The sequence below is a fragment of the Myotis lucifugus genome, unplaced genomic scaffold (assembly GCF_000147115.1).
Source record: "Myotis lucifugus unplaced genomic scaffold, Myoluc2.0 scaffold_254, whole genome shotgun sequence".
Taxonomy (NCBI): domain Eukaryota; kingdom Metazoa; phylum Chordata; class Mammalia; order Chiroptera; family Vespertilionidae; genus Myotis; species Myotis lucifugus.
In genome coordinates this window covers 101,108-127,306 of record NW_005871302.1, presented here as the reverse complement: position 1 = coordinate 127,306, position 26,199 = coordinate 101,108, and the positions used below count along the sequence as shown (strand labels likewise).

General features: G+C 45.0%; 2 protein-coding genes across 6 annotated transcripts in view; one reads left to right on the top strand and one right to left on the bottom strand.

The window, feature by feature from the left end:
* GPR179 (G protein-coupled receptor 179) overlaps nucleotides 1-5,056 on the bottom strand; it is a 20,716-nt gene extending 15,660 nt beyond the window's left edge. The window contains exon 1 of the mRNA XM_006098960.3: nucleotides 4,950-5,056. Coding sequence (XP_006099022.3) covers nucleotides 4,950-5,056 — 107 coding nt within the window. The remainder of the gene's footprint in view (nucleotides 1-4,949) is intronic.
* A 2-nt stretch (nucleotides 5,057-5,058) lies between these two features.
* On the top strand, nucleotides 5,059-25,264 carry SOCS7 (suppressor of cytokine signaling 7). 5 transcript variants are annotated; one of them, XM_006098902.3, is made up of 10 exons: nucleotides 5,061-5,889; nucleotides 13,600-13,664; nucleotides 16,221-16,325; nucleotides 16,753-16,854; nucleotides 17,706-17,836; nucleotides 18,343-18,511; nucleotides 21,847-21,975; nucleotides 22,583-22,718; nucleotides 23,115-23,263; nucleotides 24,998-25,264. In XM_006098902.3, the coding sequence occupies exons 1-9, from the start codon at nucleotides 5,120-5,122 to the stop codon at nucleotides 23,233-23,235; spliced, it is 1,728 nt and encodes a 575-aa protein (XP_006098964.3). In that variant the 5' UTR covers nucleotides 5,061-5,119; the 3' UTR covers nucleotides 23,236-23,263; nucleotides 24,998-25,264. The 5 variants fall into 5 exon arrangements, with proteins under 5 accessions (XP_023618356.1, XP_006098964.3, XP_023618355.1 ...); XM_023762586.1 differs by lacking the exon at nucleotides 16,753-16,854 and having other exon boundaries at nucleotides 5,063-5,889; nucleotides 13,651-13,664; XM_006098903.3 differs by lacking the exon at nucleotides 16,753-16,854 and having other exon boundaries at nucleotides 5,064-5,889.
* Nucleotides 25,265-26,199: the final 935 nt, after the last annotated feature.

Genomic DNA, 26,199 nt, shown 5'->3' with positions numbered 1-26,199 from the left:
GGAGAGGGGAGAGGAAGGGACCAGTCATTCTCTCCCTCCCTCCCTTCCTGCCTCCCTCTGCCCTTTGCTCCATTATGAGAGATGGGAAAATCCGGGATGGGATGTCATAGCAACCGCAGATGAGCCCGTGCTCCCCTCTCCACCCCTCTCCCCATTCAGCCTCCTGGCAGCAATTGCGATGGGCATGATAAAGGGGCAGGCTGCATCTCCTGGCAATCTGCTTTGGCTGCCTGTACCCCCTGGACAGCGTGCTGCTGAACCGGAATTTGAGATTGGGGATGGCGAGGGTGGGAAGCTGAGATTCATATAACTGTGATTGTACAGACTGTGGCAGTTTATAAAGTGTTTTTCATATGCATTACCTCAATTAATCTTCCCCACAACTATGTAAGGTGAATATTCTTTTTAAATATATATATTTTTATTGAGTCAGAGAGGAAGGGAGAGGGAGAGAGAGAGAGAAACATCAATAATGAGAGAGAATCATTGATCAGCTGTCTCCTGCACGCCCCACACTGGGGATCCAGCCAGCAACCCAGGCATGTGCCCTGACCGGGAATCAAACCGTGACCTCCTGGTTCATAGGTTGATGCCCAAACACTGAGCCACACCAGCTGGGCACCATTCCATGTTCTTGCTGATACCAGTTACCATTATTTACGTCCAAAACACACTGGGTGAAGACATAACAGTAAGTTGTTTTTCCCCTCAAGAAACTTTTCATAGTAATAACAACTAACATTTGTAACGTGTCTTAGCATGTACATGTAAGTTTCCATTTAATCCCCACAACAGCCCAGTGGAGGGAGATTATTACTGACCTGCTTTTACAAATGAAACACGGGTTCAAAGATGTTTACTTATTTGCTCTTGGTCCTACATCCAGGAAATGGCACGATTAGGATTCAGACGAGATGGCAAGCTCCAGTGGGACAGGGACTGAGCCCCTCGCACTCATCACTGTACCCTGAGCCTGGCGCATTGCTGAGCGACTGAAGTGAACCTGGAGACTGGTTTACATGATCTGAACTGCTCTTCACAGACTTTACAAACTAGGGTTCTACCACTGCGGGGGCCACTTTTATCGCCCTCAGTGAAAGAGGGATGTGTAGACACAAAATCTGCTCAACAAACATACACCTACCCAACTCACACACAGATATACTTCCTTTGCTGGGATCTACAGGCCTGGACATCCACGGGAATGGAGGAAGGCAGCTTTCCTTGCCCTCCTGTAGAAAGAGGCTGTGTGCATTCCCGGTGCCTCTGAGTACTCGGGACAGAGTGGAAATACTCCAGGTGGAAATACTCCAGGTGGCAGACAAGCTCCCTTTCAGGCCAAAAAAGTAGAGGACAGCAGAGGGCGCTGCGGAGCTACGGACCTTGCATCCTCTGGTAATCTGGTCTGGGGCCAGAGCTTTACAGAAACAGCCAGGGATCTCAGGTGGTCTTCTAGGTCTCAGGTGTTCTGTGATCCTATAGCAATTTCGCTTCCTTTCTCCAGAAACCTCAGTGACACCTGAGAGGTAGCTGAGGGAGAGGAGTTAGAGAATAAAATATTTGGCATCAGACAGGGCTGATTTTGAATACCACTGCAACTTTTGAATTGTGTGATCTTAGGTGAATAACTGAGTTTCCGTTTCTTCATGGGCAAGAAAGCATATTAATTCTGTTGGGCTGAATGAGATGAATCTGTATCAAGAGCCATAAGGTGTGAGGTTGAACAAACATTCAATACTTATTATCAAGGGCTTACTCTCTGGCCAGAAAGAGTCCTTGGCACTGAGAGTCCACGATGGGCAGATGTGGCCCTGACCTTCATGGAACCGACAGCTTAGTAACGAAGAAAGGCTTCAATCAAACAACTCTGCAGATAGATGACAAATTATATCTGTGCACTTAAGTGCAACAAGGAGTGGTCCTGGACCTCAGGACCTAAGGAGGAAGTGCCCAGGCAGGGAGATTTCCCCGCGGTAGTGAGAAGTTCCATCTGAAGAGTGAGTAGAAATTTACTAAGCAAAAAGAGAGGGAAAAGCCTTTCAAGGAAAGGGAATCGCTTATGCAATGGCCACATGTGTGCAAGCTACAGGGGAGAGAGAACAAGGGGAAGCTTGGTGGGAGGAGCCCGGAGAAAGGCAGGGTCAGGTCACACAGGACCCCAAAAGCCTCCTTAAGGAGTTTTGTCTTTAGCTTGAGAACGATGGGAAATCATGAAGCATTATCATTACTGGCTATTAGACCAATTTCCATTTTTAAAAGGTCATTCAGGCCGAAACCGGTTTGGCTCAGTGGATAGAGCGTCAGCCTGCGGACTGAAAGGTCCCAGGTTCGATTCCGGTCAGGGGCATGTACCTGGGTTGCGGGCACATCCCCAGTAGGAGATGTGCAGGAGGCAGCTGATCGATGTTTCTCTCTCATCGATGTTTCTAACTCTCTATCTCTCTCCCTTCCTCTTTGTAAAAAATCAATAAAATATATAAAAAAATAAAATAAAATAAAAAGGTCATTCAGGCTGCAGGACTCATAGCAGACCCTCCACCCCCTTCCCTTCAGCGCACCCTGGGGTACCAAAGTTGCTAAATTCTGCTGGCTGCTGCCTCATTATCCCTTGCATCCCTAAACACTTCGCATAGGACGATTGCAATGGTTTCCTAACTGGTCTCCCTGCCACCAGGCTGACCTCCTCTACACAACTAGCTTGATTTTGTTTGATCTTCACAACATGCCTGCCAGTAACTCAAGCAGCAATCCTTATTCCTGTTTTTTCAGATGAGAAAACTGTGGTGCTATGGAGCTGGCTCATACAGGTGTGTGAGAGCCAATTATAAAAATTTCAGGAATTCTGCAAGCCAGTTGTTAAACATAGCCAGTGTTAAAATTAAATTATACAAATTTATAATGGAATAAATATTAAAAACAAAGGTAATGAATTCTCAAAACTCATCACTTCCTAATAATCTTACTATTATGAGTTATCCATGTTCTTGGGATTATTTATGTTGTTGCATTTGCATGATGAAACTACTACATAATGGCATGCTACTGCTCATCTCTCTCTAACTCTGTGTTCAGATTGAAATCAACCATGACAGGAGTATTTACACCATGGAAATTGGCAAACCATACAAATGTAGTGTTTTGTTGATTATCTAGACTTAAGAAAGTGATGGAGAAAATGTTAATAGTTCAGATTTAAATTTAATGTGTTATGTCTGTGGCCATTTCATTGTGAATAGAACAAAAATTGTGGACATATTCAGTATTTGAACTCAGTTTTCTGATTCAGCAAAGAAGTCACTCCCATAATTGACAGTTAAGACTGTCTTTTTTTTTTTTTACTTTCCTCTTACATTGACATAGAGGAAAATATTAACCAACATTCACTTCTTGGTAACCTGACACCACAGGGCTACCCTTCAAAAGCTTGGCAAAAATCAATGAAAGCATTCTGTGAGAATCAATTGGTTACATGGAACTTGCAATTGTATATTATTACTAGAGGCCGGGTGCACAAATTAGTGCACGGGTGGGGTCCCTCGGCCTGGCCAGCAATTGGGGCCTATTGAGGCCATCTCGCCTAGTCCCTATCCTGGCCAAGTCGGGGGATGGGAGGGGGAGGGACTGTGGGAGGTTGGCTGTGGGAGCACTTTGACCATCAGGCGGCAGCTCCTGCATTGAGTGTCTGCCCCCTGGTGGTCAGTGTGCATCATAGCGACCAGTTGTTCGGTCGACTGGTCATAATGGTCGCTTAGGCTTTATATATATATAGATAGATAGATAGATAGATAGATAGATAGACTAGAGCAGCGGTTCTCAACCTGTGGGTCGCGACCCCCTTTGGGGATCGAATGACCCTTTCACAGGGGTTGCCTAAGACCATCAGAAAACACATATATAATTACATATTGTTTTTGTGATTAATCACTATGTTTTAATTATGTTCAATTTGTAACAATGAAAATACATCCTGGATTTTCATTACGAATCGATATTTACATTACGATTCATAACAGTAGCAAAATTACAGTTATGAAGCAGCAACGAAAATAATTTTATGGTTGGGGGTCACCACAACATGAGGAACTGTATTAAAGGGTCGCAGCATTAGGAAGGTTGAGAACCACTGGACTAGAGAACCACTGGACTCGAAGACCGTCGGGTCTAATTAGCATATTACCCTTTTATTATTTATTATAGAATTTTTGTAAATCGTGTGCTACATATCTTTACATCAGTACAATGTATGCTAAACTTATGTATTCTATACATATATCTGCATACATCTCCTTTTCCCCCCAGAGTGCCAGTTCAACATTTATCAGACGCCTCTGAGTCTCAGGACACATTATCCATGTGTCATTACAGAAACATTCACTACATGCCAGGGGTGAAACAGTTCGTCAATGAAGAAATGACCCCGCCTGGATCGGTCACACATCGCGAGCGGCACAGGCGGGACCAGAAACCGAGTGACTCCCAAGGCCGGCAGCTCTCTCCCGGACCGACCTGGAGCCCCAGGGCTGGACCCCCTCACCGGCAGCGGTGGCTGCGGCCTGAGCGCCCGGGAAGTGAAAAGCGAGGGTCGGACAGGGACCAACAGCCAAGCGAGAAGCAGCTCGCGGCCAATAGCGGGCCAGGCCGCGCGTCACGTGACGCTCCCCGGAGGCCGGCGCGAGCCCGCCCTGGGGGAAGGGGCGTGGCCACAGCCTTCCGGAAATGACGCCATCCGGGGGCTGGCCTCCGCGGTGGCGGCGCGCGGCCTGGGCTTGCGCTGGCCTCCGCGCGCCCCCCGCCCCCCTCTATGAGGCTGAGGCCGCGGCGGCCGTTAGCGCTGTCGCTCCGGGGCCCGTGGCGGGCGGGGGCTCCGGCGGGGCCCGGCCTAGTCCCCACCCCAGCCCGGCTCCCAGCCGCCCGCCCTCCCTCCCTCTCCCCGATGCAGGGGGCCGAACTCCGGGATGGCGAGGCGGCGGCCGCTTCGTACCGCGTCCTGAGCCGCCTGCTCGGCTATGGAGAGGCGGCCCCCGAGCCAGGCCCGCCGCCGCCGCCCCCGGGCCATGGCCCCCCGCCGCCATCCTTCCTCGCGCGGCCCGGTGCGCGGGGCTCCCGGCCGCCGCAGCTGATGGTGTTCCGCAACGTGGGTCGGCCGCCGGAGGAGGAGGACGCGGAGGCAGCCCCGGAGCCCGGACCCTCGGAACTGCTGTGTCCCCGGCACCGATGTGCCCTGGACCCCAAGGCCCTGCCCCCGGGGTTGGCGCTCGAGCGGACCTGGGGCCCGGCGGCTGGACTGGAGGCGCAGCTGGCCGCTCTGGGGCTCGGGCAGCCGGTGGGGCCGGCGGTCAAGACGGTTGGTGGCTGCTGCCCATGCCCGTGCCCCCCGCAGCCGCCCCCTCCGCAGCCCCAGCCGCCGGCTGCCACCCCGCAGGCCGGGGAGGACCCCACGGAGACGAGCGACGCGCTGCTGGTCCTGGAGGGCTTGGAGTCGGAGGCCGAGAGCCTGGAGACCAACAGCTGCTCGGAAGAGGAGCTCAGCAGCCCGGGCCGTGGAGGAGGCGGCGGGGGCCGGCTTCTGCTGCAGCCCCCGGGCCACGAATTGCCCCCGGTGCCCTTTCCGCTGCAGGACTTGGTGCCCCCGGGGCGCTTGAGTCGAGGGGAGCAGCCGCCGCCGCCGCCGCCCCCGCCCCTTGCCGGGCCCCTCCGGCCACTCACAGGCCCTTCTCGGAAGGGCTCCCTCAAAATCCGCCTCAGTCGCCTCTTTCGCACGAAGAGCTGCCACGGTGGCTCCGGTGGCGGGTCCGGGGCCGGCAAGAGGCCTGCGGGGGAGCTGGCTGCTTCGGCCGCGAGCCTGACGGACGTGGGAGGCCCTGCCGGCCGGGAGCTGGACGCCGGGAGGTAAGACCCGCTGGGGGCCTGGCCGCCAAACTTGCCTTTTGTGCTTCATTTCCCTTGTATTCTAACGAGCTCCTGACCCTTCTTAGGCCATGGTGTTCGTAAGGAGGCAGAGAATTGGGGCTGAAAGGTGGTGACATGGCTCATTAGGTCGGAGCTAATTAGGGGAAGCGGCTTTCCCCCTGCGTTCATTCCCCTTGACGTTTCTCACCTGGTTAGCATCCCTCCAGTTCAGAGATGACTTGAAACCATGCCTCCACCCCTAGCCTGGCCCGGCTTTTAAAGTTTTCCCAAGGTGGGTGTTTGTCTACCATGAACTCTCACAAGGCGATGGCTGGAAATGTTTGTCCTTTGGGACAAAAAGTTGGTGTTGCATTGTGACCACCTTGCTTATTCCTCTTTCTGTTCTACCAGCAGCCCACCCCCTCCCTTCACACTCATGCATACAGATGATGTGATCAGTTGTAGGCCCACAATCAGTTGGGCCTCTCAGCACCAAGGTTTCATGTTTTCCTGGTTGGTTGGTCTCTTATGTACTTGGTAACTCAAGCCTGTGTGCTGACCACTGTCCGTGGGAAGAGAAAATAGCTCTGCTGTCAAGCCCATGTGAGAATTCCAAGTCTGAGTAGTAGAAGCATCGGGGCATGAGTTCCAGGCTAATTGATGAAACTTTCAAACATTTCTGAAGGGTGGACTGCTCTCTATCATCCAGTATATTGGTTTAGAAAGCTGTCACCTTTTGTGCCAATGAAATGAGACTTCCCTTGTGGTAACTGCCACTGTGGTTTGTGCTGCTGAATGAATTCTTAGAAAGGTTAGAATTGGTTTTGGTGCAGCTCATGTGATGGATTCTTGAGACACACTGGCAGCCACAACCCAAGGCTGAAGAACAGGGACACGTAGATTGAGAACTTTGTGCACCAGAATCACGCGGGGAGCTTTGAGAAAAGGAAGATCAGTATGTCTGAGAGCCCAAGAATTTGATATTTAAAACGCTCCCCAGTTGATCCTGAAGTATGACCTGGACTGGGAACCACTCATCCATCGACTTCTCTTTTCAAGGGAACTTGGGTCCTCCAAAAGGAAAGTGTGGGGTTACTTTGACGTTGCTGCCCTTCCTGAACAGCTGAGCCAGGAGCTTGTTTTGGGTATCAAACCAAACCAAAGTCCCTAAAGAAATCAGTAGGTTGATGCATGTTACCCCTTCAGGTAGACCTATGTTTCTGCATTTGCCTCCAACGAACTCATGCTCAGGTCTTAAAAAGTGTGTGGCTGCTGAAACAGCTCTTTTGTAGTAGGCTCTGCATTCGATGCTCCACTTAACCAGTATAGATGAAATTTTCATCATATGGGGGGAGGGCAGGATTGAAGCTGTGGGCAATGACATAGGACAGATTGCTAATTTTCTTGTGATTTGTCTTGCCTTTGTTCCATATTGACCAGGCCTTGGTCTAAGATTCCAGAGACGCTAGATATGAGGTGTGGCGTGAAATTAGCTGCTCCGTCTAATAGATTAGGAAGAGGAAAAGGCATATAACATTATACGGTTTTTGCCTTTGGAAGCAGAATTTAATGGTCATTGGCTGCTCTGTCACCAACCCTCACACTAAGCACAATACAGATTTCTGCTGCAGAGCAAATTGGGATGTAGATCTGCAAAGCTTAGTTCAGGGCACTGGAGAATTACATTTTTTGGTCCAAGGGCTTTTTCTGATGAATTGGAGGAGAGCTAGGTATCTGTGTACGAACGTTCGGTTGACTGCTGTTAGGCAGCTTGTTGGACAGAGAATGTGAACACCTAGACTCCATGTAGAACTCCAGCATCAGCTGTGGGATGCTGGCCAGTTTTGCTTTCTTCATGCTTCTGTCTCTTTATTCTTTAGTAACAAGGTCCCTATCCTGACCTTGTAGGAATAGAGTGAAGACAAGAGAAGTGGAGATGGAATATTTTGTGCTTTTGGAGAAGTAATAAAGATTGAACTGGTGATTTTTTTTTTTTTTTAATGCTAGATTTGCTTGTTAGCTGTTACACAGCTTACTATGTGCCAGTCTTGCTGGCAGCCTTGCAGCTGTGAGAAACTTGGTAAGTCTGGCCAGGGTAGTTGTGATTTCTATGGATCTGCACCTCCTAAGGAAGGAAGAATGCATTTGGATATTTAGCTTGTTCTCTTGTTTTGATTGGTAGGACCTGGAAGCTGTGAGAAATCTCAGTCTCTTGCCAGAAGGTATATGCCTTCCGCCTTAATGATGGTTGGAATCTCTATAGTCTTTGCTGTATAATTTGGGGCTTTTACAGTAACCTCTGGACATGATTCTCTTTGCTCTGCTTAATATCTACCTTTCCCACAGTTACCACTAGAAAATACTTCCTACAATCATTTTATAAGGCTAACAGTTTCCATAGTTTAACATTAAGAAACACTTTAGTTCCTTTCCGATGTTTTAGAGTGTGCTAAGTGGACCTGCCTGGTTATTTTGAGTCTTCAATCTAGTATGAGTTAGCTTAGAGAACTCTGAAGTGAAGGATGAAATGGGCCCACCAACTAACCAGGTTTCTGTTGTGGAGACTGGGCTAAGCCTTTAACACATATGTTGAATTTACAGAGCTGGGCTTGATGCCTGAGGGCTTCAGTGTAATATAGAATTGCTATTTCAGGAAAACCAGAGAAGTTCCCTTTACTGTTTCACATATGTTGAGCTGATTGTCTTCCTTTATATTTGGTGAGAAATGGTATTTGATCTGACTTTTTAAAAAAAATTATCATAATACACACTTGGTTGTAAAGTTTCATTGTTTAAGTTTTTTTTTTTCTGAGTTAATGGCTAAGGCTATTACTATCGATCTTCATAGTTGTGAAGTGGAAAAATGGAGAACAGTTCTGTAGTCGTTTTCTATCTATTTGTTTTGGGGGGGAAGATACAATTCTGGAAGAGAGGCAGGCTGCCTTGGCATCAGTTTGGGACCCTGCTGTTGTGGACAGAATTGGCAGACATGAGAAATCCTTTTCTCTGTTTCCTTGGGTCTTCAGGTCCAAGGGGGTAGTTTTAAGAAATAGCATGACATAGTGAGAGCAAAATGATTGTATGGTGTGATGAGGAAGTTCTGACTCTACATTTGCGTTTTGGGTCCATACTCTATTGATCTTTTTAACTATTTTTCACAAAGTGGTTGTGGTTGTGGTTGGCAGCTCTTGTTTGGAACGAGCAGCCTGGCTTCAGAAATCTCTGTCCATTTGAGTCTTGTATCTTTCACTCCTTAATATTTATTTCCCCTGCTAACATCATTCCTAAGGTTTTCGACCTTGCACTATACCTTTTGGCTTTTCCCTGGAAGTTCCCTCCATAGGTTCTTTAGTTGGTTTATGATGGAGTTTTGGATCTGACCTTGCTGCACAGATGTCTGTGTATTGGAACTAAAAATGAACACATGGTTTTTGTGCCTGTAGCACATGAACAGACACTGGCTTATGACGTGTTGAAAATGGCACAGGCTGGCTGACTTGGCACTGTGTGCTTTAGCAGGGGCAGAGGTAACTTGCGGCTGTAAAGCCTGATATTTGGACATTCTTGTTTGGAAGTTACTGTAGAAAAGAACATGTGTAAGTCGTAAGGCATCAGTAGAGGAGATTAATGGACAAAGAAGGGAAGGCATTGCTATTTCATTGTTTATATTTTAGGTTTCAAGGAATTTGAAAAGTGGCCAATGGTTATATCAGTGTGTTGTCGGCCTGTCTAGTCTAATTCTTTTAACTCCTTTTATCCCACAGATCTATTGCCATACAATTAGCAATTTTCAGAGTGGAGACGGACAGAGGCCTTCTGTCTCTTTGTTACCTGCAGCACAGGCAGTGCTTAGCTGTCACAAAGGACAACTTAGCCTCAAAGAAGACCTTTGCCTAAGGTCTCTTGCCACCCACCTGAGGCATAGCCCACCAAATCCTACCACCCCCCACCCCCAAGTCTTTCTGCTACTAAGATGCACATCGCCCACTAGCAAAGTTAACAATGTTAACCCTAATGCTTGTCAAGGTGATCTGGGGAGAAATAAAATAACATGGGAATGGGTTATAGAAAGGTTAGTTAAAAATATTATCCCTATCATTCATGCTTTAAAAAAAAAACACAAAAACAGCACATCCAGCTTTTATCATTCTAAATGTTTCATATATGCAAAAGGAGGTGTGTGTGTGCACTATAATAATAAATGTATACCTAGGTACTCATCTCTAAGCTTAGCAGATAGAATGTTATCAGTTACCTTTGAAGACCCCTGTGTGTTGTTTCCTGATTATATCTCCACAGCTACTGTAACCACCGTACTCAATTTTATGTTAATCGTTCCCTTGCTTTGTTTTTTTAATCGTCATCTAGATTGGTCTTTTCATGAGTGACTGCCATTAGAATGCTCCCAGGATCCTTGAGACAGAAACTGCTTTGGATTTTCAGTTAGCGTCTCCCCGAAGAGAGAAAGAAACACTTATTATTAGCCTTTCAGCCTCTTAGACCTACCTCTCCAAGCTTCCAGGCCCCCTTATTTGCCAGGAAAAAACCCATCCCAGAGCTCTTAAATGACTGTGCCTGGGTTTAGATTCATATGTATTTCTTTTTCCAGATCCTAGAAACTATGATTTCCTTCTTCAAAATGCTGGGGGCGGGGGAGGAGATGAGGTGGAGTGAGAAGGCCTCCGCAAGCTGTGTGCATTTGGGTCCTGCCGTTCTTCAGTACTTGGCACTGAAGAGATTCGTCCCCAGCATGGGCAGATGGCAGAGTAATGCAGCTTCCTTTGAAAAGAGGCAAACAGCCAAGTGGCTGAGGTGTGAACCCTTTGAAAGACCAGTGCTTTAGGTTTCTCCTTGCTGAGTTTAATATTGTACCCATAGTTATCAAATAAAAATCAGTTTGGAAGCTCCTCAGTCTTAAAGTTCATGTCCAGTGGAATTAACTTTCTATTTCAGCCCTCTGGAGTGTTGGAACTAAGCTGCAGACTGTCATGAGTAACTTTTATAAACAGGGACCATGCATCATGCTTGTGTCTTGCATGATGCAGCCATTTCTCCCGTGGGTGCCATGGATGGGGCATTTACTAGTATGATGGGCACCATCATTAGACGTCTTGTGTCTCAGCATGGACGGAGGTTGCAGAGGGAGTTCGGGAGCGGAAATCTAGCTTCTGGGCTATTTTTGAGTAAGATCTTTACAGTAGGTTTTGAAATTTTGTTTGAAGTGAGTTCTGAGAATCTCAGATATCTATGCTAAAACATAAATGCATAAAGATCTAAAATAAAATAATTTTAAATATGATTTTCTTTGCTTCACCTCTCCTCCTGCATCGGTGCAGTTGAAGTTTCATTTAGTCCTTTGGGTGAGAATAATTTTGGAAGGTGAGCCAGCTACAAGGCCCAGAGTCAGGCCCTCAAATCAGTGGTGGGAGGTTTTTGTTTGTTTGTTTTATAATTCTTTATTGTTGAAAGTATTACATATGTCCCCCTTTTTCCCCATTGACCCCCTCTAGCCCATCTTCCCTCCCAACCCCCCGTCAGGCCTTCAGCACCCTGTTGTCAGTGTCCATGGGCCATGCATATATGCACACAAGGTCTTTGGTTGATCACCTCCCACCTACCCATCCTCCCCCGCCTTCCCCCTGAGATTCCACATTCTGTTCCATGCTTCCATGTCTCTGGATCCACTCCGTTCATCAGTTTATTTTGTTACTTATATTCTACATATGAGTGCGATCATGCGATACTTGTCTTTCTCTGACTGACTTATTTCACTTAGCATGAAACTCTCCAGGTCCTTCCATGCTGTCTCAAAGGGTAAGATATTATTTTTCACTGATGCATAGTATTCCATGGTATAAATGTACCACAGCTTTTTTATCCACTCATCTGCTGATGGGCACTTGGGCTGTTTCCAAATATTAGCTATTGTAAATTGTGCTGCTATGAACATAGGGGCGCATACATTCTTTCTGATTGGTGCTTTGGGTTTCTTAGGATATATTCCTAGAAGTGGGATTGCTAGGTCAAATGGCAGTTCCATATTTAATTTTTTTTTTAAATATATTTTATTGATTTTTTACTGAGAGGAAGGGAGAGGGATAGAGAGTTAGAAACATCGATGAGAGAGAAACATCGATCAGCTGCCTCCTGCACATGTCCTACTGGGGTGTGCCCGCAACCAAGGTACATGCCCTTGACCGGAATCAAACCTGGGACCTTTCAGTCCGCAGGCTGACGCTCTATCCAGTGAGCCAAACTGGTGCTGGCGCATATTTAATTTTTTGAGGAAACTCCATACTGTTTTCCATAATGGTCACACCAGTCTGCGTTCCTACCAGCAGTGTACTGTGGTTTCCTTTTCTCCACATCCTTGCCAGCACTTGTCACTTGTTGATGGTAGCCATTCTGACAGGTGTGAGGTGATACCTCATTGTTGTTTTAATTTGCATCTCTCTGATGATCAGTGATTTTGAGCATTTTTTCATATGTCTCTTGGCCATCTGTATGTCCTCTTTGGAGAAGTATCTATTTAGGTCCTTTGCCCATTTTTTTTGGTCCCCTTTTTTTAATTGCATTGTTTGTCTTCCTTTTGTTAAGTTGTATGAGTTCCTTATATATTTTGGATATTAACCCTTTATCAGATGTATCATTGCCAAATATGTTCTCCCATACAGTGGGCTCAGTGGTGGGAGTTTTTTAAAAGTCTGGTTTATAGAGGTCGGACTTACATACCACCTAAAATTCACCATTTTTATGTGTCCAGTTCTATTAACATGTTAAGCACCCAACCTGTTTTTCTTCCGGACAGAAAGTATAGCGTCGGTCACCGGTGACTGACTGGGCGCTTAACATGTTAATTTTGATAAAAGTATATAGTCATCATGACCTCTGTCACAATCAAGATATAGCATATTTTCATCACCTCCACAAGTCTTTCCTAGTGGTCGTCAGTTCAGTCATCCTGAGGTGATTTTTTAAATAATGTGCACGGTTTTATTTATAAAATTTATCTTTATTGTTGAAAGTATTAAACTTAGCACATTTCTAGCCAGAAAGTCTATCTTTTCACAGGAGATCTGGGTTTTTCCAGCTCGCTCCCTGGAGCAGCATCAAGGGGAAATCACAAGGACAACTGTGTGACTGGCAGTTCAGAGAGGAGAAGGGGCCATCTGGTTTGGGTGCCAGGCAGAGCCCCTAACCTAAGGAAGCCTCCCTGTTAGTTGATGGCTTTAACCCATGGCTTGGAGACATTGGTGCATGTTTTCGTGGTTGAAGATTACATGTGCATCCTGTAGTGCTGGTCTCAAACCCAAATATGTTCTCTGGTTCACCTTGCGACCTGCTGTCCTAGGAGCAGGCCCAGAGAGGCTTTTTCTTGGTTCCCATATGCAAATCAACTGTGTTTCTGACTTCCTCTAGAAATAGACTTGCTAATTACCACTCAAGGTGTTTTACTCTTTCAATGTGCTGGGTGAGGAGAGATCCAAAGGGATTTCTCATGCTTTTGTAGGCTGGTGAATTCTGTAGCCAGATCTATTTAAGGAATTGCCTTAATTATTTTATTCTCCCCCTTTAAATTTTAGGCTTTATTACAAAAGTGTTGCTGATAATGACTGGGTTTGCTTTGTTTTTCAGTGCATATGGAATTGAGTATTGTAGAGATTTAACCACCCCCCAGCCCTTATTCTCTCTGTGCTTTTCACCCCCTAGGAAACCCAGGTTGACAAGAACTCAAAGTGCCTTTTCTCCGGTCTCCTTCAGCCCCCTATTCACAGGTAAGGGTGATCTCTCTCTCTCTCTCTCTCTCTTTTTTTTCCTTCTGACATCTGAAAGCAGGAGTGTTCTGAGACCTGTCAGGAAACACTTATGGATGCATTGCAGAGGGAGCTTCAGGCCTCTCTGTGGTTATTTTCTTCATTCCCTGCCTGCTAGGTTTGGGGTGGGGCTATTTTTATGGTGTAGAATGTGTTCTTGACTTTGGATGCTTTATAGGTTGAGGAGTGACTGCTTGCTGGTAATTAAGTGACCCTGGCAGTTACGCCGTCCTTAGTTCAGGGTCATCACTTATAAATTAAAAGGAGGAATTACAAATTTATAGGCTCGCAGTGCATGAAGGACTCCTGAGAAATCATACAATTCCTGTCTCTGCTTCCAAGGGAGTTCATGGATTAGCTAATAAACATGACCCATGATTATCTGGTCTATTTTTAAAGACTTTGGGCAAAGGGGATTACGTGAACTCTTGACTTACCCATTTTAGGGGCTAGCATTTCTTGCAGCTGTTAGAGTTCTTCATTGTGTCTAATTTAAGTCTATCATCTAAGAGCAAGGAACACAGTTGCTAAAGAAGGAAAGCGGTTGAATGTCCTTTGGGCAACTGCCTTCTCTTTAATGGGGAACTTTTTCAGAGGGAGCCCTTTTGTTATGTCAGTCAGATGTGAAGCTCCCACTTGAATACGCTGCATAAAAGAAGGTCTTCACATTGCTTCAAGTCTCAGAAACTGGGCACTCATTGATTGTGACTGAGAAGATTTTTTTAAATCCCAATTTCAAACTCTTTTGGTACTGTGTCCCTCAAAAAGATGATTAGAAGAATTATGATTAGGGATAGACATTTCCAGAGTTAAGCAGGCTAGTGGGACCCCCACCCCCAGCCCTTACTACATAGATAGCCATGAGCTGTCAGAACAAGTGTGTTGGTACCTGTAATAGGCACAGGTGAAGAAGGAGATCTCTGTTTTTACCTCAAGCCCAGAATTAATCTTTTTACATATATATATATTTATTGACTTCAGAGAGGAAGGGAGAGGTAGATAGAAACATCAATGATGAGAGAGAATCATTGATCGGCTGCCTCCTGCACGCCCCTACTAGGGATGGAGCCCGCAACCCAGGCATGTGCCCTTGACCAGAATCGAACCTGGGTCCCTCCAGTCTGCAGGCCGACATTCTATCCACTGAACCAAACCGGCTCCGGCCAGTACTAAAGAATCTTATCCTGTAGTAATATATCCTTCTGGTTAATAATTGTTTCCTCTCTAAAGTAAGGAACCCACATTTGAAGTGTTCTTGTTTCACACAGCTTAGCTCTTTTGAATGATGTTTTTATTGAGGTGCTACTCCTACAACCTAGACCTCTCTGACCCTTCAGGAGGCACGCTTGTCTGGGTTCATTGCATTGCTCTGGGCATCTAGGCTATCGGTTACTAAGCTCTGTGATGAGTCCAGTATGTAGTACAACTTGCACTGATGACTTTTAGAAGAGCTTTTCTGTTTATCTTAATCTATGTTCAAGAACTTTGTTCAAGAACTTTGTAAAAAACAAAACAAAACTGTGTATTAGGCTCTAAAAGCCCTGCTCCTGACCTTTTAGAGACATTGGTCTCTAATAATAAAATCCAGCTTAGGGGCTAATTGAGCCTCCTGAATAAGAAAAAGATGTTGGAAATAACACCCTCAAATTAGAGAAATCCCGAGTTCTGACCTATTTTTGGCTGTCATCCTTAGTTAATAAAATACCCTTCATCCTCTGGTGACTCAATGGAGAGAGGGTAGATGGGGCTGGGTGGCGAGGAAGAATGTATGTGGCAGAGAACAGAACTGCATCACATGCTGGGAAGTAAAGAGAAACCACATGTCATCTCCCTAACCTCCCACCCCCAATCAACTTCCTACTGAGAAGCTTCCTCTAAGCTTACCTGACTCTTGGCTGACTGTGGAAGTAGTTAATTATTAGGGTTGTAAATGTACTTTTCAACCTTTGTAGCCTCAGTTACTAAGAACTAATTCATATGTGAAGTGGGTTCTCTTATGAATGAATAGTGTGAAAACTCTAGACATGGAAAGCCGTTTAGGAAGAAGTTAGGGCTAACATTGGGACCTGTATTTGCATGCAGTGTACCATGCAGCTTACAGTTTTTGGCACTTGCTTTCTATGTTCACTTGGGCTTGTAACAAGCTGCTCGCTTTGCTCCCTAAGGCAGAAATTAGTATGCAAGTCTGTAAAAATAAATGGTTTCCATTTGAATAAAGATGGCTTGGTCAAGGTTATATTGTCAGTGGCAGAGTCACAATGAGTTGACTTTCCCACTGTCAAGCCCATGTTTTTATCCTTAAAGAATCCTTGACCATTAAGATGGTAAAGAAATGATAGCATTTAAAATTGACTTCCCAGGTGTTTAGGGGTGATTCCAGCCCTGGGAGCATTAGATTTTGAGCTTTTTGAGAGCCAGGGACCTCTAACTTCCCTTGCTTGCCCTTCGCTTTCCTTTGCTCTGGCCTCAGCTCTGGGCAAGGTGTTCTGTAACGTGCTTGCTCCATGAATCCCTCAGGTGAAACAGTATCGCTTGTGGATGTGGACATCTCTCAGCGGGGCCTGGCCTCTCCACACCCTCCAACTCCCCCTCCTCCTCCGAGAAGAAGCCTCAGCCTCCTAGGTATAGTCTCCTCCACTCTCTACCTTCTTGCTCTAGTGGGAGGGGGAGCTCTCGGACCTGTTTTTATTTGCCAGGAGCCTACAAGCTCCTGGGTTTCTAATGATGAACCAATTATGTCCTATCCGTAAGTGGTTGAATGAGTGTCTTACCTGCATGCTATTACAGCATTTATTATCCATGTGTTGACTAGATCTGCATTTATCTTGCCCTGAATCTACAGCTAGTGGGCTGCTTTAAGAATATCCATACTTTCCTGCAGAGGAAACCAGATTAAGATGATTGTTGCCCTCTGTACAAAAAGACGGGGTGAAGGGCAGGCCATCTTGCCACAGAGGGCAGCCTGATGATCCTTCTCTGCCTCCTCTGCTTCGCCTTGCTCAGTCTCTGCTCATATTTCTGAACCTTTTGCTTTTGTTCTCTCTTCTAGATGATATCAGTGGGACGCTGCCTACATCTGTCCTTGTGGCTCCGATGGGGTCTTCCCTGCAGTCTTTCCCCCTACCTCCGCCTCCTCCACCCCATGCCCCAGGTTAGCTTAGCTTAGAGACGAGACTTGCAAGAGTTGGGAGTACAAATGATAAACTTTTTGAAGGATGGGAGAAATCTATTTATGGAAATGACAGAACTTATGAGAAAGCTTATAGAACTCTTTGGAAATGAGGCCAAGAACTGATTTTTCTAACCTGTTTTATTTATGGAGTTGAATTCGATTTTTGTTAGAAATAAAAGACAATTGAATTTTTTTCGTCTTTTTGCTACTGAGACTTTTTTTTTTAATCCTTGACTAGACATCATTGAGGAAACTAATTTCAGGACAGTGAGGAGGTTTAATATATTGCTGGTTTTCAAAGTTCTGTGGTTTTTCTAAGCTTTTAGTACTGACTGCAGCCTTGTAAATATGTAGCAAGCACTTAGTAGCCCATACCTGCTTTGCCAGTCTCCAGTACCCAAGGAATAAAATGAATGAAATCGGCATTTTTTTCTACTTGCCTGGCAAAATCGTTACACTTCCTGGGCAAGTAAGCGAGTCACTATTTCCAAGGCTGCTTTCCCGGCACTTCACCTCGAGGTGGGAGAAGTTGGAATCACTCTAGGCTGGTGAAGGCCCTGAAGTAGTCACCTTAGTCAGGTTAGTGAGCAGCCCCCCACCCGCTTCCTGGGGTTCAGTGCCCTCACCCATCCTTCACAGCTTACACAAGCCCACACAGCTTTTTGTTCCAGCCCATCAGCTCTTTCCCACTGCTTTGGCTTTCACCCTTTCCAGCTTAGCTTCTAATGCCTCGCCCCTCTTCAGTTAGCATCTCTGTTTTGGGAGGAGGGTGTACTAGTGGTTGGGAGCATTGAGGGTAAGCGAGTGACCACCACTCTCTCACCTTACAGATGCATTTCCGCGGATTGCTCCTATCCGAGCAGCTGAATCCCTGCACAGCCAGCCCCCCCAACACCTCCAGTGTCCCCTCTACCGGCCCGACTCGAGCAGCTTTGCAGCCAGCCTTCGAGAGTTGGAGAAGGTAGGTGGCACTTGAGCACTGGAGGCTTGCCTCCTCTCCTACTCCCTATTTCTGTACCTGGCTCCCTTTGTATTATTTTTACAGGGAGAGTAATTTCCTTGTCTCTATATTTATAGTGACAAAGCAAGATACTACTGTTATCAATTCTATAAAATATATTGTAAAATTGAAACTTGGGGGTAGTGGTGGAATTGAATGTGATAAGGAAAGGCGTGGAGAAATGTTTACATAGTCTAAACTGATTGTGGCAGATTGACTGACTCGGGTCCCCCTTCTCTTCTTTGAAGGGCCTTGGTAATGGAATTGTAGAATGTTCCTTCTGCTACTTTGGAGGGTTAAACGTATATGGAGCCTGGTGTGTATTGCTAGTGGTTGAGACACTCCTACAGCTCTTCCCTACTGAAATGTTTTGGAAATGGGGTTCTCCTATGGTGAGATAGATTGTGCTGAACACTTTGACATTTCTCTGTTCTGTTAACCACTTGACTGCTTTTTATCTTTGATAGTGTGGTTGGTATTGGGGACCAATGAATTGGGAAGATGCAGAGATGAAGCTGAAAGGGAAACCAGATGGTTCTTTCCTGGTACGAGACAGCTCTGATCCTCGTTATATCCTGAGCCTCAGTTTTCGGTCACAGGGTATCACCCACCACACTAGAATGGAGCACTACAGAGGTAAGAGGGGCTAGTGTTGGAGGGAAACCTTTCTCTGCCTTTGCTATTTGACTTTTCCATAGGAAGCATTCATAGAAATGGAGAAAGAATCTCATAGAGTCAATTGAATGCTGATATGGGCACTGGTTTCAGTCACTAGAAGAAAAGTTGGCAGGGGTAGGGATGAGAGTAAGGGTTCCTTTTAAAAGTATTCTCAGCATCTTGTTTCCTAAAATAGGAGGGCCTAAATAAGACTATATATATATATATATATATAAGCTGAGGTGGTGAGGCTTTAGATCGTGGGCGAGGGCAGGACAATAAGTTGAGAAACTCAAATATATATATACTTTATTGATTTTTTACAGAGAGGAAGGGAGAGGGATAGAGAGTTAGAAACATCAGTGAGAGAGAAACATCAATCAGTTGCCTCCCGCACACCCCCTACTGGGGATGTGCCCGCAACCAAGGTACATGCCCTTGACCGGTGCCTGGGACCTTTCAGTCCGCAGGCCGCCGCTCTATCCCCTGAGCCAAACCGGTTAGGGCTAAACAAGACTATTGAAGAACAGAACAAAGCCAGTAAAACTCTCTTGGTAGAAAAAAGAAATAACCTAGACAAATTCTCCCAAACTTTGTTCATAATTAAACTTAACATTTAGAGATGCTTTCTATTAAATCATATGGACAGAGAGGAGAATTTAGTGTTGATACTGGACTGTTCTTTTTTTTTTTTTTTTTTTTAAATATATTTTATTTATTTTTTACAGAGAGGAAGGTAGAGAGATAGAGAGCCAGAAACATCGACGAGAGAGAAACATCGATCAGCTGCCTCCTGCACATCTCCTACTGGGGATGTGCCCACAACCCAGGCACATGCCCTTGACCGGAATCGAACCTGGGACCTTTCAGTCCGCAGGCTGACGCTCTATCCACTGAGCCAAACCGGTTTCGGCAATACTGGACTGTTCTGTTCTGAATTTCTTTGCCTGATAGTCACATCAGCTCTTGTGCCAGTCAGCATGGTGATGAAAATTCTCTCTTGGTCAACTTTGTAGTCTCTTAAGAAATAGTCATCAGAACTCCAAGAGTTTGTGAAACCAACGTGCTTTATAGACTGTCTACCTGCTTCCCAGGTGGTACCCCTTTCTGTGTGGTCATGTTGTGCTTAATGTTGCCGTCATGTCTAGAAGATGACTAGTTCAACACCACTGTCTGGATTAACTTTGCAGCAGGGCATTCTGTACTTAACTTGGGCCAGAAACTTGTGACAGTCATTGGTGGTAGGACTGGATAATATATCATTTGTTGAAATATCTGCATATGTTATAAATTTTAAAAGTATAGAGAACTTTGGGGAGTTTTAGGGATTCCCATCTCTCACACTCTTCCCATGTGTGACCCCCTTAAATGAGCTGTATTAGACATCCATCTCAAACGAGTCTCTTTCATGCTCTTCTGAGGCACCACCATGTCTTTCCTGCCCTCAGCCATGTTCTGCTGGATTTATTTGGTTTGCTTCTCTTGTGAGGCAGGAAGTAGCTGTTTAGGTCAGCATGGTTTCCTCTGCCTCTACCTTTGTCTTAGAGATGCATGAAGAGAAAGGAACTTCAGTCCAAAGACCTGAGCATTCATTAGTTAGATCACTGTGGGATAGACTGCTGCCTATTTTCCTACTGTTCCTAAAAGCAAAAATCAGACAAACAAATGCAAAACAAAGCATTTCAGAGTGAAGTATTTTTATAAACCTATTTTAAAATAAATGACTGGGCCATGGGAATAAATGTTTGACCTCTAGGTTCCTGATAGGTGAGATGCCAGGAATGAGAGAGCTCTTTCAAATGGTTCTCCAGTTACTTTTATTGAAAGGGACTTTTCTTTCTTGAATAAATGGAATTTTTAATAGAAGCCTTGTGGGCCTTTTGGTTGCCAGTTTGCAATAGAGCATTTGTCTTCGTCTTTTTAAGTGATACTGTAAGAGTAGCTAGAGAGACTCAGATCTGCAGTTTTCTTGAGTGATTTAGTATCCCCTTTGTGGGTGATTCTTTTGGATTTAGAGCTTTAGTTTTTTGTGTTTTGTTTTGTTTGAAGTCCTGGAAATTCAGATTCCCTTTTACCTTTGGGATCTTGAAGTTTGGGGTGGGATCTTTGTAACATGTTGGGGCATAGAATTTTAGAAGTTAAAGGAAAGACTTAGAATTTGATTTTTTTGTGCCAACACATACATGAATGGGTAATACTCACAAAACCTCTCTTCTTTTCTTTCTTCAACTGTCCCATGAATACTTGAAAACTTGGATCTTTTTGAGGGGAATGTCATTTAAACTCGCTTTTGCTATGGCAGTCTTTTTTCCCCCCAATTATAGTTGAATTCAATATTAGTTTCAGGTGTACAGCATAGTGACTGCACATTTATATAACTTACAAAATGATCCCCCTGGTAAGTTTAGTACCTACCTGACACCATACATAGTCTTACCATAGACTATGTACATATATATATATATATATATATATATATATATATAATCCTCACCAATGGATATTTTTTCCCATTACTTTTTCAGAGAGTGGGAGGGAGGGAAGGAGGGAGGGGGGAAGGGGAGAGGGTAAGGTAGAGGGCTGTATGTCCTCTTCGGAGAAGTGTCTATTCAGGTTCTCTGCCTCCTTTTTATTTTTTATGTGTGTGTGTGTGTGTGTATGTGTGTGTGTGTGTGTATATATATATATATATATATATATATATATATTAGAGAGGAAAGGAGAGGGGGAGAGAGAAACAACAATGATGAGAGAAAATCATTGACTGTCTGCCTGCTTTTTAATTGGATTTGTTTGGAGTTTTTTGTTTTTTTTTTGCTGTTGAGGTGTGTGAGTTCTTTATAAATTTTGGATATTAATCCCTATGGGATGTATCATTGGTGTATATCTTCTCCAATTCAGTAGGTTGTCTTTTTGTTTTGTTGATGTTTTCCTTTGCTGTGCAAAAACTTTTTAGTTTGATATAGTCCCATTTGTTTATTTTATTTTTCTTGCCTAAGGAGATATATCAGAAAAAAATATTGCTAAGAGAATTTCAACAGAGTATTTTTATATCTTTTTTCTGACTTGAACTAATTATTTACTTTAACAAAAGCCTTGTAAGACCTAATTTATGTCTTATTAAAGGCAATATCTTTCTTTCCATTAACTGTAGAACAAGTAGGAACAGGTGGCTTCAGGGACCTTTGTCTGATTCAGCTTGCCCATAAAGTCTTGCCCTCTGAAAAGTGAGAATCATAAAAATGTGCAAACCAGCTTTCCAGGTCTTTTTAAAATGTTTTACATTTTTACCTCTTCTTAATTTTCACTGGTAGGAACCTTCAGCCTATGGTGTCATCCCAAGTTTGAGGATCGCTGTCAGTCAGTGGTGGAGTTCATTAAGAGAGCCATCATGCACTCTAAGAATGGGAAGTTTCTCTATTTCTTGAGATCCAGGGTTCCAGGTATGGCTGTGGTTATTATAAAATTATTTAACTTCCTTGGGTATAGTCTAGTATAGTATCAAAATGCACCCTCCCTCCAAAATAGGCCACACTTGCTTAAAGCTTTTTATCTTGGCTCTTATAGGAAACCCTCTTTCTAGAGTCCAGTGGTTAGTCCCCTACCCTTGTACATTAATTCCTCAGTATACTGAGAAGGAACCTTTGCTTCTCTAACCACATGAGTTAGAAAACTGATCCTTCCTCCGATGTCCAGGCATCATGTGAATAGTTTGCACTCTGAGATGTCTCCTTGTCCCTGATCCAGGCATCTTACACTTACATGTGAAACAGAGGGGAGAGCTCTCAGCTCATTTCCACGGAACAGGGAAGGTGAAAGAGTGTTCACTAGAAAGGCAATGGTAAGGGTCAAGAATAGATTCTCTTGAGTGAAATATAGTAGTTGTAGTTCTGCAAATGGGAATCAGCAGCCTTTGTGGAAGGAAGCTTTTGCACAGAACACATAGGTAAACTATAAAGAAGCCCATTTCCTTTCCCTGAACTCTTCATCAGGGAAGTCATAGTTGCATTGTTCCTACTGAATATTTCTCTTGGTTTTTCATTCTTGAAGGACTGCCACCAACTCCAGTGCAGCTGCTCTATCCAGTGTCCCGATTCAGCAATGTCAAATCCCTACAGCACCTTTGCAGATTCCGAATCCGACAGCTCGTCCGGATAGATCACATCCCGGATCTCCCACTGCCTAAGTATGATGTGGTCTTTAGGGTTGGGGCAGGAGGGAGGGTTACTTACAAATGTTAGTGAGGCCTGCGAGCCAATTGCATAGGCAGAGCCTGGCAGTGTTCACAGGTTTCACTTCTCCTTTGTCCTGACACCTAGCTCTGGAACTGTTGTTACATTGCAGCCAGAAGGGAGGAAGGTGTGTGTGTCACCCTCCCTTCTGCAGTCTCTATGAAGGGTGGAGGGAAGGAGACAGAACTATAATAAAGTGAGAAAATGGGAATTTTGTTAGGGTTGCAAAGTGTTTGGTGTAGTCTCAACCATATAGGGATTGAAAAGAAGGAAGAGTTGAACAAAGGTGGTCTTTCTTTTCAGTCTACGTAAATGACACTTTGTGTGTATTCCTCTTATGTTTTTTGCAGACCTCTGATCTCTTATATCCGAAAGTTCTACTACTATGATCCTCAGGAAGAGGTATACCTGTCTCTAAAGGAAGCGCAGCTTATTTCCAAACAGAAGCAAGAGGTGGAACCGTCCACGTAGCGAGGGGCCCTGCTGGTCACTACTGAGGGTATGAGCTCTCTGCCTCTCGTCCAGCCATGTCTCTTCCTGGGCAGTTGTCATCATGCATGGGCCTTGTCCCCCAACCCCCACCATCCCGTGTGTATCCAAACATCTGCCCATAGAGTTACCACATCTGGTAACAGAATCCCCAAGGGGCACCCCAATTGGAAAAGAGCAGGTAGACAAGGGAGACTTAAAGAATATTTTTGCCAAGCAACGTGCAGGCTAACTGCTGGATATGAAGAAGGAGAAGGACACACACATGTAACTAAGTGTTCAGCCTTCTCTCATACTTCGGCTGAGCTCCCTGATATTGCACAAATGATATACAAAGCTGGAAGCCAAAGGAATCTTTATCAAAGGAAACACAAACATGCCTTCAGTTGCAATAGAAATACACTTCATTGAGAGCTCTACTGTGTCCCATGGCTCGGGATGGGGGAGAGAAAAAACAGCTCACTCTTCCCTTTAGGGATCCATTTAGGCCACTGAAAAGTAAATTGTTCAATAGAATAAGTGAATTAGCTAAGGAATTCACTTCTCTAAGAGGCTATTCTCCCATTGCTACACTAAGTTCTCATTTATTTTCCCATAAAATATCGTGGAATACTGGTTTGTGCAGATGAGTTCTAATTAGTCTTTTAAATTTCATTAAGGTGAACATTGAAAAGTAGATGTGAGTAGGGACCAAATTCCCACAGAATAGTGGTTTTGGTAGTGTGGGTTTACATCAGTGGTTCCCAAACTTATTTGGCCTACCGCCCCCTTTCCAGAAAAAAATATTACTCAGCCCCTGGAAATTAATTTTTTAAAAATTTTAATAGCAGTTACTCATCGCCCCCAAATGCACCTGTGGCCATCACCGCCCCCCTGGATCGCTGCAGCGCCCACTTTGGGAATCACTGGTTTACATGCACAATCTCACATTCTAATGATGGGGTGCGTGATAACTCATCCCCATCATTAGTGTGGAGTTTCCTTTTTAAAAATACATATATTTTGCCCTAACCGGTTTGGCTCAGTGGATAGAGCGTCGGCCTGCAGACTGAAGGGTCCCAGGTTCAATTCCAGTCAAGGGCATGTACCTTGGTTGCAGGCACATCCCCAGTAGGGGGTATGCAGGAGGCAGCTGATCGATGTATCTCTGTCATTGATGTTTCTAACTCTCTATCCCTCTCCTTCCTCTCTGTAAAAAAAATAAAAAAAAAATATATTAAAAAATATATATTTTTATTGATTTCAGAGAGGAAGGGAGAGGAAGAAAGAAATAGAAACATCAGTGATGAGAGCGAACCATTGCTTGGTTGCCTCCTGCACGCCCCCTACTGGGGATCGAACTCGCAACCCGGGAGTGTGCCCTGGCTGGGAATTGAACTGTGACCTCCTGGTTCACAAGTTGATGCTCAGCCACTGAGCCACGCTGGCTGGGCTCAGCTCCTTTTTTAATCCCTAGAGTAGGTAGTCCTAGGCTGGGAGGGTGGTAGAAATAGGCGGAAAATTAAGGAGTAAGGGAAATGGAAAGAGGGAAGTTAGAACCAGTTTTTGGCATCCAGGTTATAGGCTACTCAGGCCTCCTGACAAAGGCTGTTGCTGCATCCCCAGCCAGCTACAGTGTTTGTGGAAGTGTTTGGCTCCATTCTCCTTTTGAGCTACACTCCAGAGGCTGGGCTGTTCACGTCACTCTCTTCTGGTTCCACTCTGGTGAGCCACTCTAATTTCTTTTACCTCCCCTCCCCACTAGGCATTTGGTTGCCAAGCTCCGGTTTTGAAGAACCAAATGAAGGTACCATGAAAAGAGGAGTGAGGAAAAAACAAGAGGAACTAGGAAGGGTTGGGATCCTCTGTGCAAAGACTTTGGTCCCCCTCGCCACCCTGGGGCTTGGAAGAAGCACACAACCACACTGTCTGAGTGGGGCTCCACCCTTTCCCATCCGCCCATCTGGTGTCTTGGAACTGGATGAGCTCCTGGAAAACTGGAAGAAGTCTCAACACTGTTCCCTTTTCACAACTTTTGTTTTGGATATTTACATTTCTTGGTATGGAAAACTCAAAGGCAGCTGGGTTTTGCGCCCATTGGATTGGAAGTGGTGTGAAGGGTGAGCAGGTCCAAAGGAGGGTTGGGTTGGGGATTGCCAGTGCCGGTCAAGCAGCTGGTGCCAAAGGCAGATGCGAGTCTTCACCATTGACCTTGAAGAAGGGGAGGAGTCCAGTGCAAATGAAGTTAGGAGTTTCTGGAGGATGAGAATCTGCTTCTCTTTAAGCATATGTAGCTTCAGTAGGAGCAGGAAGGAAAGAGGTGGGTGGTCTCAGAAGATTACTGCACAAAAACTGGCAGATGGCCTCTGCTGGGGGAAGTAGTGACTCCTTGAATCCTTTCCTTTTAATTTAGGAACCTGATTTCAGAATCACCTCTCATAGAAGCTGGATTCGTTTTGTTTTATTTAATTTTTAAGCTCTGTGACCTCAAGTTAACCTCATTCTTTCTCCATCCTCAACCTGTTCCCCAAGATAACTGTACATTTCACTATGGTCATGGTCACATCATTCCTATTGCTTTCGCCAGCTGTCAAGGCAATAGTTTTTTCATCACCTGAGCAGTAGCGCTCCAATCATGGCTGCTAAAGTTAATGGAGCGTGCCTCCAGATTCTTAATGGCAAACCGTACCCATGACTTAGGAGCCAGTGTTACTTACCTCCAGATGTCTGTCAGCTAGTGAGAGGGACTGTGGAGGAAGGGTGTGAAGCGAAGCTATCATGGTTGTGCTCTTCCTACAGAAAGCTCTCTAGTGTCTCAACTGTAATAGGATGTCCTTAAGTGAGAAGGAGGACGAAAAACTCCAGTGCTTCTCAATGGCCCTCAATTCTCTGAAGCAAGCCATTGTCAGATCATGTTCATTTTCCTGTGTTCTTTCTGGCAACCCAAACATTTTCCTGAGTCAGATC

What these genes read in the sequence shown, in the direction of transcription:
- SOCS7 (XM_006098902.3), top strand. Translation starts at nt 5,120, where the DNA reads ATGGTGTTCCGCAACGTGGGTCGGCCGCCGGAGGAGGAGGACGCGGAG. An exon ending in CGGGAGCTGGACGCCGGGAG is followed by an intron (nt 5,890 to 13,599) that starts GTAAGACCCGCT and finishes TTCACCCCCTAG; the next exon opens with GAAACCCAGGTTGACAAGAA. An exon ending in CTTGAGATCCAGGGTTCCAG is followed by an intron (nt 21,976 to 22,582) that starts GTATGGCTGTGG and finishes TCATTCTTGAAG; the next exon opens with GACTGCCACCAACTCCAGTG.